Source organism: Nerophis lumbriciformis, linkage group LG07 (genome assembly GCF_033978685.3).
Source record: "Nerophis lumbriciformis linkage group LG07, RoL_Nlum_v2.1, whole genome shotgun sequence".
Lineage (NCBI taxonomy): Eukaryota > Metazoa > Chordata > Actinopteri > Syngnathiformes > Syngnathidae > Nerophis > Nerophis lumbriciformis.
This window is the reverse complement of record NC_084554.2, coordinates 14157501-14170798: the sequence shown is the minus strand read 5'-3', so window position 1 is coordinate 14170798 and position 13298 is coordinate 14157501. Positions and strand designations below refer to the sequence as shown.

Below are 13298 nucleotides of genomic sequence, written 5' to 3'. Positions count from 1 at the left end.
ACAGATAGCTGTGAAGTTAATCTATTCCCAGTGGGATACGAACTACAATGAAGAAATCCGTGCTTTGAGTCTTCAACCTCAAATAGGACCTGTCATGTTCCCTCTAGTAGTGCAAGGCAGTAACATACAGTAAATATGACTATCACTTATATTTCTCCATCACACTTCTGCCGTTCAACCACCTCCTAGCCTTCCCCATGGCAACCGGCCCTCTGTCGCAAGCTAATCCTTGAGAGCTTACTCCTTTCTTACCCTTTAAGAGGAGAGTTTCACCAACGACCCCAAACACCCACTGTACGCTGTGCTGAGGAACAGCGTGAGGAACTGAGGCGGACAGGTAGAGTAGAACTTTTGCAAACATGTCGTTTCACTCCGTCTTCTGTTGTTCCGTTGGCTCGACCTGGGGGGGGGTAACGGCGTGGGAGAAGAGTGTCGTTGGCTCTGTTGGTTTGATCCGCGATGACTCAGAGATGATTGAGGAAAACAAAAGCTTCTCTTTCAATCTAATGTTGGGGATGTAGAGAAATGTGTTGTGTTGACAATACGTGAGCATTGGTTTAGTCAATACGTGGGCATTGGTTTAGTCAATACTATACCTCCTTTACCAAATATTACTTTCTTTAAGAACTCATTAAGTTCTCCCAACAAGGCCCCCCACCTTTGCCTGCCACTGTGCTCTTTCACTTGCTGCACTAATCCTTTTGTTGTGGGCCGAGGGGCCCGGCTTTGGCTAGTTCAACTGGGGGTTGAACACCCGGGCCTTGCTTTCCTCTGCCAGGTCGGAAAGCTAGGAGACGGCTTTTTTACATGGTCAACTTATCTCTTTTGCCTCATCTTTGCTTCTAGTTGCCTCTAAAGCTCGTGACAGCTTCTCCAATCAGACGACTTTGAAGGGAACATGCGCTTCGGGGGAGTCGCTCCCCGTTTTCTGCTGCTGCTAGGTTTTTTGTCCGGGAGGGTTCGAGTGGACACGGGCCAAGCACAGGGTCATCTACAGGAGGTTCTCAGGGCGTTGGAGCTACCACTCAGTACTGACGAAGAACCACGTCTGCAGAAGAGCCACATCAGTCTCCTGCTCACCGCACTTCTTCTGGCAGTGGACTGTCAAGAGCGGGCTGGTGCCTCTCAAGAGGTCTGTGACAAGGTGGGTCTGTGAGATCATCATCCTAGTACGTCGCCGGCAAAACGACCCTGTCAAAGTCTGGAATGTGAGGGAGGCTTAAGTTCTTGAAATTTAGGCCTCCATTCATACAGCGCTACTTTGCAAACTGTGCTAAAATTAACTGGGATTTTGTTTTTCGGAATAGTAAGTGCCTCTTAAGCCCTCTCCATGTCAAGGTTGCCACTACCGAACCACTCACTTTTCCAGTAATCTAACATACTTGGTTGAAGTCCAAGTAGGACCAGGATTTTATCTCAACCTAACCCAAAGAACCACATCTTTTTATCTTCTGTTGTTCCAGTGCTTGAAGCCAGACTTCGTTCTTTCAGTTCTGAAGGATGAAGGGAAGGCTTATCTCACAGAGGACGACTTCCAGCGCATCTCCACTCTTCTGCTCTACTACATCATCAACTTGCAGGATCTGTGCCAGTCGTCTTCCTCCTCCTCTTCCCGGTCTGCCAGCAGCTACGAGTTCTACCTTCTGGCTCTTACCAATCTGCACCCAGCAGAAGACAGCCACTTTCTGTCCCCGGGGGAAATAGAGAGCATTCTGAAGCTCCTCAACCAGCACTACAAACCCTCCAACCGTGAAAGTTCAAGTTTCTCCGACTTCCAGGTAACAGATGAGCTCTCTAAAACCTTAACCTCACTTGGCTACAGTCAGTGCGTCGCAAATATTTTCTGTTACGCCCCCTATAGGAAGAACTTTTTTTTTTTGCACCCCCCACTCTTTACCGTGACTATAAAGAGTATACCGTATTTTTCGGACTATAAGTCGCAGTTTTTTTTCATAGTTTGGCCAGGCTCCAGTGCGACTTATGTATGTTTTTTTCCTTTTTTATTATGCATTTTCGGCAGGTGCGACTTATACTCTGGTGCGACTTATACTCCGAAAAATACGGTAATTTGTCTATAGAATTGTTAGGACTTTTATAACACTGTAAGCTTTTTAACACTAAAGGACACAACGGTCTTTCCTCGTCTCCCACCGTGGTTACGGTGAAGCCAAATGCTTCATACACTTGACTATAGTCTGATACGGCAACAAATGCCACTATTTGAGAAGGACTGGGGCTTCACAAACACACACAAAAAAATACAGAACCCATAGAAAATGTATTAAATCCTACAAAGATCTAGCAAATTTAAAAAAAATTGCCTACCTTAAGGGAACATTATCACCAGACCTATGTAAGCGTCAATATATACCTTGATGTTGCAGAAAAAAGACCATATATTTTTTTTAACCGATTTCCGAACTCTAAATGGGTGAATTTTGGCGAATTAAACGCCTTTCTATTATTCGCCATCGGGAAGCAATCCGCCATTTTCTCAAACACATTACAAACACAGAGTCAAATCAGCTCTGTTATTTTCCGTTTTTTCGACTGTTTTCCGTACCTTGGAGAGATCATGCCTCGTCGGTGTGTTGTCGGAGGGTGTAACAACACAAACAGGGACGGATTCAAGTTGCACCAGTGGCCCAAAGATGCGAAAGTGGCAAGAAATTGGACGTTTGTTCCGCACACTTTACCGACGAAAGCTATGCTCCGACAGAGATGGCAAGAATGTGTGGATATCCTGCGACACTCAAAGCAGATGCATTTCAAACTGTACTGGACAGATCAGCTTTCAGGAAAAGAGAGCGGATGAGGGTATGTCTACAGAATATATTAATTGATGAAAACTGGGCTGTCTGCACTCTCAAAGTGCATGTTGTTGCCAAATGTATTTCATATGCTGTAAACCTAGTTCATAGTTGTTAGTTTCCTTTAATGCCAAACAAACACATACCAATCGTTGGTTAGAAGGCGATCGCCGAATTCGTCCTCGCTTTCTCCCGTGTCGCTGGCTGTCGTGTCGTTTTCGTCGGTTTCGCTTGCATACGGTTCAAACCGATATGGCTCAATAGCTTCAGTTTCTTCTTCAATTTCGTTTTCGCTACCTGCCTCCACACTACAACCATCCGTTTCAATACATGCGTAATCTGTTGAATCGCTTAAACCGCTGAAATCCGAGTCTGAATCCGAGCTAATGTCGCTATACCTTGCTGTTCTATCCGCCATGTTTGTTTGTATTGGCATCACTACGTGACGTCACAGGAAAATGGACGGGTGTATATAACGATGGTTGAAATCAGGCACTTTGAAGCTTTTTTTAGGGATATTGCATGATGGGTAAAATTTTGAAAAAAACTTCGAAAAATAAAATAAGCCACTGGGAACTGATTTTTAATGGTTTTAACCCTTCTGAAATTGTGATAATGTTCCCCTTTAAACGTGTTCATGATCATTCCCCAAAGTTTCAGTTAGTTTCAGAAGTGGACTTAAAGGGATTGGTGCCTATCTACTTTTACACAAAAAAAAATGGCGTCAGGAAAGGACGAACAGACATGAATGTAGGGCTGGGCGATATGGCAAATAAATGATCATAATGATTTTTTTTTATATCGTCCAAACTCCATTGTTAATACAACTTTTCATCTTGGTTTTAAAATGCCAGTTTTAAAGCACCTGTACTAAAAACTAAAGAAACTAGAGATTAGTTGAAGTTCCTATTAACATTCAAAATAAATAATGGTGCAAATTGAATAAGATGAACATAGAAAAATTTAAAATAACACAATGAACAATTTTACCGATATTACAATACCAAAACCAACCTTACCAATATAAACAATAGCAACACTTAATACGCCGATCAAATACCTTTTGCAAATAACACTCCTCATGGTCCATATAACCCAACATCATAATAACATATCAAACAAATAAAATCAACCTGTATGTAGGAATATTTTTCACTCAAAAGTGCAACAAATGTAGAAAAATTTAACAAAACAGTACACTGTGTATAACCCTGACCATTTTTGGAAGTATTCAAGATACAAAAAAACCCAAAAACAAACAAAACAAAACAAAAAAAACAAACAAAAAAAATAAAATATATATATATATATATATATATATATATATATATATATATATATATATATATATATATATATATATATATATATAGATTAAACTAGTGTTCATGTATGAAATCTAAGATTATTGTTATCAATATTGAAATCATGATTACTGATTGTTAGGTAAAGCAGTGTTCAGGTGTGAACGTAATACCATCATGTCATTTCTAATGTCTAATAAAAAGACTATAGATAAACTTTATCCATATTTTTATAGACAAATATTAGTTTTTTTATTCTTTAAAAACATCAACTTGTCAGCTTTTTGTCATTCCATGATGCCTTTATCTCTATGTTTACATTTTGATAGAGAGTTTTTATTTATTTATTTACATTTATATGTACATGTAGATGTACCTACTCAGTGGCCTAGTGGTTAGAGTGTCCGCCCTGAGATCGGTAGGTTGTGGGTTCAAACCCCGGCCGAGTCATACCAAAGACTATAAAAAAAATGGGACCCATTACCTCCCTGCTTGGCACTCAGCATCAAGGGTTGGAATTGGGGGTTAAATCACCAAAAATGATTCCCGGGCGCGGCACCGCTGCTGCCCACTGCTGCCCACTGCTGCCCACTGCTGCCCACTGCTCCCCTCACCTCCCAGGGGGTGAACAAGGATGATGGGTCAATTGCAGAGGACATATTTCACCACACCTAGTGTGTGTGTGACAATCATTGGTACTTTAACTTTAACTTTATGTATCGGGACAGATCCATTAAGAGTTTGAGCAGAAATATGTCGTATAGGAATTAACTATACACAATAAAACATTAACAAAATGATGTGTCAAATGGTTTTTAAAGTAGTACCTTTGTGACATGAAAAAAACACAATTAATGTAAAAAATAAACCTGGCGTTTACTTTTTGATATCAAAATAAAACACAAAGCAGTTTGGCTAATGAAGATGAAGTCTAATAAACAAGCTTTGTTCTTCTCCTAGTGTTTCAGTACAACTGTTTGGCCAACAACAACAAAAAACCGGAGTGATACCTCTCACATCGAATAAACAATTCACAGCCTGCGTTCAATTCGATGCGATGACGAAACATTTTATTGATGTTATTTGAACACTGATACAGTTTGCAGTTAAATAAAGGAGGAGTGAACATCCCAGTAAACAAAGTAAAGACTTTATAAACAAGTTGTGACAACGTTCACGACACATCGCCTGCTGCAAAACATCAAATAGTTTTCTCCTTCGCTGTATACTTTTAGTGTGGGGACAAGTGCGTCTGTCTCCAATATTGTCCACACCTGTCTCCATCCAAACACAGCAGTGCGCTCTTAAACACATGGCAAGAAGCGAGGGAAAATGACATCAAACTAACCTCCGTGTACGAGGGGAAATCTCCCGAGTAAAGAAAAGTCTGTGTAGCTAGTCCGCCATGGTTATCAAGCCAAACGACGCTAGTGCGCATGCGCCTGACTTTGTGTTGCCGAAAATGCATTAATGAATGACGGTTTTTCGGTAGTTAAAACATTAAACGGTATTACTAACCTTCGAGAATTTTATCGCAAATTGTCATTATACCGTTTACCGTTACATCCCTGGTCCATTAACAAGTAAAAAGTCAAGGGCGGTCACGGCATGTTCTTGCCTCAGATGTTGGTCCATTTTTGGGGCGTTGCGGTGAAAGACGAGGGTGGTGGCGGCAGTAAAAATAAATAAATTTGAGCCCTGGATATTGCAATAAAGTTCCACCCGTCCGCCATCGTACCCTGGCAAACAGAACTTTGGTGTTTGGTGTAAACGTGGTTAAGTCATATCCCATGTGACCCCCTGCAGTGTATCGACGCCGCTCATCTGTTGGAAGACGCAAATGAGAAAGCTGTCGCAGGCGCCGGTGTGACAACCGTGCCCAAAGTGGCCGCCGCCATCATCAGTCACATCCTGCAGCGTCGCTGTTTCGCTGGAAGGAACCTCCCACCACCTTCCTTCTTCACCAATTATATCTTTCAGTCCCTCAATCGCTCCAGTGACCTGCAAGTCTTAGGTGAGACGATCCTGGAATTGATGTTATTTATTGTTTGTCTTGCGTTTTCACTAGGAATGTCCGATAATGACTTTTTGCCGATATCCGATATTCCGATATTGTCCAACTCTTTACTTACCGATACCGATATCAACCGATACCGATATCAACCGATATACACAGTCGTGGAATTAACACATTATTATGCCTAATTTGGACAACCAGGTATGGTGAAGATAAGTTACTTAAAAAAAATAATAAATAAAATAAAATAAGATAAATAAATTAAAAACATTTTCTTAAAAAAAAAAAAAAGTAAAACAATATAAAAACAGTTACATATAAACTAGTAATTAATGAAAATGAGTCAAATTAACTGTTAAAGGTTAGTACTATTAGTGGACCAGCAGCACGCACAATCATGTGTGCTTACGGACTGTATCCCTTGCAGACTGTATTGATATATATTGATATATAATGTAGGAACCAGAATATTAATAACAGAAAGAAACAACCCTTTTGTGTGAATGAGTGTAAATGGGGGACGAAGGTTTTTTGGGTTGGTGCACTAATTGTAAGTGTATCTTGGGTTTTTTATGTTGATTTAATAAAAAACATTTTTTTTAAATAACCCGATACCAATAATTAAAAAAAAACGATACCGATAATTTACGATATTACATTTGAACGCATTTATCGGCCGATAATATTGGCCTGACATCTCTAGTTTTCACTCTACCTAAAAGACTAGCCACCTGTATTTTCTAGAGATGTCCGATAATGGCTTTTTTGCCCATATCTGATATTTCGATATTGTCCAACTCTTAATTACCGATTCCGATATCAACCGATACCGATATATACAGTCGTGGAATTAACACATTATTATGCCTAATTTTGTTGTGATGCCCTGCTGGATGCATCAAACAATGTAACAAGGTTTTCCAAAATAAATCAACTCAAGTTATGGAAAAAAATGCCAACATGGCACTGCCATATTTATTATTGAAGTCACAAAGTGCATTATTTTTTTTAACATGCCTCAAAACAGCAGCTTGGAATTTGGGACATGAGCATGAGGAGGTGGGGGGGGGGGGGGGGGTGTAGGAGGTAGCGGGGGGTGTATATTGTAGCGTCCCGGAAGAGTTAGTGCTGCAAGGGGTTCTGGGTATTTGTTCTGTCGTGTTTATGTTGTGTTACGGTGCGGATGTTTTCCCGAAATGTGTTTGTCATTCTTGTTTGGTGTGGGTTCACAGTGTGGCGCATATCTGTAACAGTGTTAAAGTTGTTTATACGGCCACCCTCAGTATAACCTGTATGGCTGTTGACCAAGTATGCATAGCATTCACTTGTGTGTGTGAAAAGCTGTAGATATTATGTGATTGGGCTGGCGTGCAAAGGCAGTGCCTTTAAGGCACGCCCCCAATATTGTTGTCTGGGTGGAAATCGGGAGGAATTCGGGAGAATGGTTGCCCCGGGAGATTTTCGGGGGGGGGGGGGCACTGAAATTCCGGAGTCTCCCGGGAAAACGGCGCGGATGTTCTCCCGAAATGTGTTTGTCATTCTTGTTTGGTGTGGGTTCACAGTGTGGCGCATATTTGTAACAGTGTTAAAGTTGTTTATACGGCCACCCTCAGTGTGACCTGTATGACTGTTAACCAAGTATGTATTGCATTCACTTGTGTGTGTGAAAAGCCGTAGATATTATGTGATTGGGCTGGCAGGCAAAGGCAGTGCCTTTAAGGCACACCCCCAATAGTGTTGTCTGGGTGGAAATTGGGAGAAATTCGGGAGAATGGTTGCCCCGGGAGATTTTCGGGAGGGGCACTGAAATTCGGGAGTCTCCCAGGAAAACGGCGCGGATGTTCTCCCGAAATGTGTTTGTCATTCTTGTTTGGTATGGGTTCACAGTGTGGTGCATATTTGTAACAGTGTTAAAGTTGTTTATACGGCCACCCTCAGTGTGACCTGTATGGCTATTGACCAAGTATGATTTGCATTCACTTGTGTGTGTGAAAAACCGTAGATATTATGTGATTGGGCCGACACGCAAAGGCAGTGCCTTTAAGGTTTATTGGTGCTCTGTACTTCTCCCTACGTCCGTGTACACAGCGGCGTTTAAAAAGTCATACATTTTACTTTTTGAAACCGATACCGAAAATTTCCGATATTACATTTTAAAGCATTTATCGGCCGATAATATCGGCAGTCCGATATTATCGGACATCTCTAATATTTTCGTCATGCTCTCACGTTTGATGACATTGGTGTTGTATTTTATTCTATTCTGTTCTGTTTTGTGTTGAAGATTTGCACGAGCTTCTTCTTCAACTGGGAGTCGGCGGTGAAGGAAAGAGGCGGAAGTCAGAGACAAAGACGAAGCATTCGCCGGGTGGTTGCATGCCAGAAAGTGCAGACTGGGCACGGGTAAAGCACCAAATTAAAAGCCAGAAAGAAAGAAAGTAGCGTAACTTTGTCTTGTCCTCTGGCTCCACACAGGTATGTTTTTCGGCCAATCAGTTGGTAGACATTTTTGCTCTGGACCCTCATTTTACCATTTCCAAGGAGCACTTGAGGTTAATTTGCCCGGCCATCATTCAGCAGTTGCTAGGCAATGTGTGTGAATCTGCAGAACGAAACGCCAGAAGAGCTCAGCCTACTGCTTTTGAGAGTGAGACAATTGACCTCTTGATTTCCTCCCACAACAGATAGAAGGGACACGACTGTATTGGGAACATATATAATACTTTTTCTGCATCAAGATAGGAGCTTTTTAGGGAGCTGTAATGTTATTTTTGAAAAGGTTTTACAAACCCCATTTCCATATGAGTTGGGAAATTGTGTTAGATGTAAATATAAACGGAATACAATGATTTGCAAATCCTTTTCAACCCATATTCAATTGAATGCACTACAAAGACAACATATTTGATGTTTCATCTCACAAACTTTATTTATTTTTTGCAAATAATAATTAACTTAGAATTTCATGGCTGCAACACATGCCAAAGTAGTTGGGAAAGGGCATGTTCACCACTGTGTTACATGGCCTTTCCTTTTAACAACACTCAGTAAAGGCTTGGGATCTGAGGAGACACATTTTTTAAGCTTCTCAGGTGGAATTCTTTCCCATTCTTGCTTGATGTACAGCTTAAGTTGTTCAACAGTCCTGGGGTCTCCGTTGTGGTATTTTAGGCTTCATAATGCGCCACACATTTTCAATGGGAGACAGGTCTGGACTACAGGCAGGCCAGTCTAGTACCCGCACTCTTTTACTATGAAGCCACATTGATGTAACACGTGGCTTGGCATTGTCTTGCTGAAATAAGCAGGGGCGTCCATGGGAACATTGCTTGGTTGGCAACATATGTTGCTCCAAAACCTGAATGTACCTTTCAGCCAGGGACGTGCACATGATTATAGAGGGGCAGGGGCTCAAAGTCAGAAAAGGGCAGGACATTTTTTTTTGGTCCTTTACACAATATGGAAATTAATGTAAAATTAAATTTGCTAATAGGAAGCTAACTACTTAGCTGTGTGTCCTTTGTAGGTAAAAGTGATTGACATTTCTTTTGTATCAACAAATTATTGTCATAATGAGTTAATTCACATTATCATAGGCTTGGAAGACATGAAAAGCAACAAAACACAGGTTTATTATTAGGCTATTTATTGTTAAAGATAAGCACTTTTAATATTGAACTTTGAACAGTGCAACACGAACTTTGAAAAAAAATACAAAAATAAATACCCAAATGGAAAAAACTTCAATGTGAAAATCTGTCCTTCTTCCCTTAACTTGATGAAAACACCATCAAGTTGTAACTTATGGTCTTTCTCACTTAATGCTCAGACTAAACAACTGAAACGCAATACAGGGCCAAAAATATGGACCAGGGGCCAGTAGAGGGCAGTAGTATGGAGGTCGCCCATACCCAAATATGCTCCTCAATGTAAATTCAGGGCTTCCATGAAATGCTTTGAAATCAGTGCACAATCAGTAGCCAAACCTTCTGGGGGCCTTAAAGCAGCAACCTTCTGGGGGCCATGTCCCTGTAGATGTTGATCACATCATTGTGATTTATGACTACGTCTTTTTCAATGGAGAGGAGAAGGTGATCAGACAGCCTCTCTTCTGTGCATAGGCCTCTGGGTGTAGCTCCTTCAACTCCCCCCTCATCTATGGCTTCCTCTGCAGTAGTATCATCTGCCTCCCTTCTTGTGGATTCTTCCTCTCCAACATTTACCGGGATTTCTATGGCTTCCTCTGTGTCAGGAGTTGCATCTAAAGCCTCTTTTCTCTCAGGTGTTGCTTCTACACTCTCCTCCTCCTCTCTCTCTCAGGTGTTGCTTCCAAGGTCTCTGCCTCTCTCTCAGGTGTGACACTTTCTGAGGTCTGTGGTCTTTCTTGAATTCTGGTGCTAGTACTTGGTTTTAGCCATGCATTAAGAGGTCTGCTACCCTTAGCTGCTTCCTGGCGCTCCTTCTCCTTCCTTTTCTGTATCCTTTCTTTTTTTGGCATTGTGCTGCAGGCATAATCAACATGAATCAAGTTTAAATGCAGATGGTAATATTCCTAACAGATAACCTACATCTTATATCCCCAGAATGCTGAAATTATTATTATTATTATTAATAATAATAATAATAATAATTATTATTATTATTATTATCATTATCATTATCATTATCATTCTTCTTATTATTGTTATTGTTATTATTATCATTATCATTATTATTTTGTCAACCCACACAGTAATAGCAAAGTCACAATAAACTTTATATCTAAACCTCTACTGTGAGAGAAATGTGATCCGCCGTAAACACAGTGCATTTTATTTTGAAAATTAACCCGGTGTTTTATTTTGTACACTACTTCCTGTCCCGCACGATCCGCTCTGCTCTGTGCGGAATTGATGTGCCGTGCTCAATTGATGTGCCGTGCTCCGACGTCCGGCAAAAACAGAAGCTGACACATTGAATAATAGAATAATACAGCGTTTTTCTGAAATATTACCCATATTAGATGCTGAATAAGTGGACGGCGACTAGACCATAACTCACAGGTTCACGTTGCTCCACTGTCACGTCTCCTCAGAGGCGCAGTAACTTGGCTCTCTCTCCTCTCACTTACTCACTCACTCGCCCTCTCTCTCTCTCTCTGGCGGAAGCGGCAGGCTCAAACAACCCGGTATTACAAGAAAACGTGGAGTTTTTGTACCGCTGTTTTTTTTTGTTTTTGTTTTTTTACATCCCTGACAGGAATTTATTAATGTTGTTTAAAGAAAACAAAAAAAAAAACAAAAAAAAAACACACACACAGGCAGAGGGCACTTTTTAAGACGAAGCAATTAAGGGCAGGGGCTCAAGCACCCATAGGGCCCTATGTGTGCACGTGCCTGCTTTCAGCATTAATGGTGCCTTCACAGATGTGTTAGTTAGCCATGTCTTGGGCACTAATACACCCCCATACCATCACAGATGCTGGCTTTTTAACTTTGCGCCTATAACAATCCGGATGGTTGTTTTCCTCTTTGGTCCGGAGGACACGACGTCCACAGTTTCCAAAAACAATTTGAAATGTGGACTCGTCAGACCACAGAACACTTTTCCACTTTGTATTAGTCCATCTTAGATGAGCTCAGGCCCAGCGAAGCCAAAGGCGTTTCTGGGTGTTGTTGATAAACGGTTTTCGCCTTGCATAGGAAAATTTTAACTTGCACTTACAGATGTAGCGACCAACTGTAGTTACTGACAGAGGGTTTCTGAAGTGTTCCTGAGCTCATGTGGCGATATCCTTTACACACTGATGTCGCTTGTTGATGCAGTACAGCCTGAGGGATCGAAGGTCACGGGCTTAGCTGCTTACGTGCAGTGATTTCTCCAGATTCTCTGAACCCTTTGATGATATTACAGACCGTAGATGGTGAAATCCCTAAATTCCTTGCAATAGCTGGTTGAGAAAGGTTTTTCTTAAACTGTTCAACAATGAGCTCACGCATTTGTTGACAAAGTGGTGACCCTCGCCCCATCCTTGTTTGCGAATGACTGAGCATTTCATGGAATCTACTTTTATACCCAATCATGGCACCCACCTGTTCCCAATATGCCTGTTCACCTGTGGGATGTTCCAAATAAGTGTTTGATTAGCATTCCTCAACTTTATCAGTATTTATTGCCACCTTTCCCAACTTCTTTGTCACGTGTTGCTGGCATCAAATTCTAAAGTTAATGATTATTTGCACACAAAAAAAAGTTTATCAGTTTGAACATGAAATATGTTGTCTTTATAGCATATTCAACTGAATATGGGTTGAAAATGATTTGCAAATCATTGTATTCTGTTTATATTTACATCTAACACAATTTCCCAACTCATATGGAAACGGGGTTTGTACATTTTAAAGCATTTATCGGCCGATAATATCGTCAGTCCGATATTATCGGACATCTCTAATTTTAAGTGCAAAAATATGGTGTAACTTGAATGTCACAAAGTTCTATAAAAATAATAAAAAGGCATTGTTTGCTCTTTACAAAAAATTTGCATGTTTTCCTTTCTTTTTTACATTTTGTTTGGGGTACTGTTTTAAATGTACCCATGTCTCTGTGCCTGTGCAGAGTTTGGCTACAGCACAGCAGCAGTGCTGCTCATCACACTGGGCTCCATGTTGGGCATCTGCTTGATCTTCTTCAACTCGTGCCAGGAAACCTACACGCTCCTCCTGCAGCTCTTTGTGGGCCTGGCCGTGGGGACCCTCTCAGGAGACGCCCTCCTGCACCTCATCCCGATGGTAATCCGGCACTTTTCAGACCTCGTCCGCTCCTTGTTTGAATACTATAAAATGCTTATTTGAAGATCCTCGACCTCCATGGCCATGAAGATGATGATGATGAGGAGCACCTCGCTGAGCAAAGGGAGTACCTGTTGAAGATTTGTGGTGTCATTGCTGGGATCTATGGCTTCTTCCTCATTGAAAGACTTGTCTCCTTTGTGGTTCCTCATCATTGCCATGTAGGTTCCTCCTAACACTTGGTTTAGAGCAGAGGTGTCCAAACTTTTTTACTTGGGGGCCGCATTGAGCGAAAAAAATGTGGTCGAGGGCCGAAAGCAGACTGCATTTAAAGTAACTATATATATATATATATATATATATATATATATATATATATATATATGTATATATATAT

General features: G+C 41.1%; 1 protein-coding gene across 3 annotated transcripts in view; it reads left to right on the top strand.

Moving 5' to 3' along the window:
• Window positions 1–291: 291 nt before the first annotated feature.
• The window catches only part of LOC133609268 (zinc transporter ZIP12-like), a 37369-nt gene continuing 24362 nt past the window's right edge, over window positions 292–13298 (top strand). For 2 of the 3 annotated variants that reach the window (XM_072913419.1, XM_061964776.1), the window contains exons 1-8: window positions 292–337; window positions 847–1144; window positions 1464–1778; window positions 5921–6128; window positions 8416–8534; window positions 8607–8778; window positions 12729–12901; window positions 12967–13122. In XM_072913419.1, the coding sequence (XP_072769520.1) occupies window positions 899–1144; window positions 1464–1778; window positions 5921–6128; window positions 8416–8534; window positions 8607–8778; window positions 12729–12901; window positions 12967–13122 (1389 nt within the window). In that variant the 5' untranslated portion in view covers window positions 292–337; window positions 847–898. The remainder of the gene's footprint in view (window positions 338–846; window positions 1145–1463; window positions 1779–5920; window positions 6129–8415; window positions 8535–8606; window positions 8779–12728; window positions 12902–12966; window positions 13123–13298) is intronic. The other variant, XM_061964778.2, reaches the window with a different exon arrangement.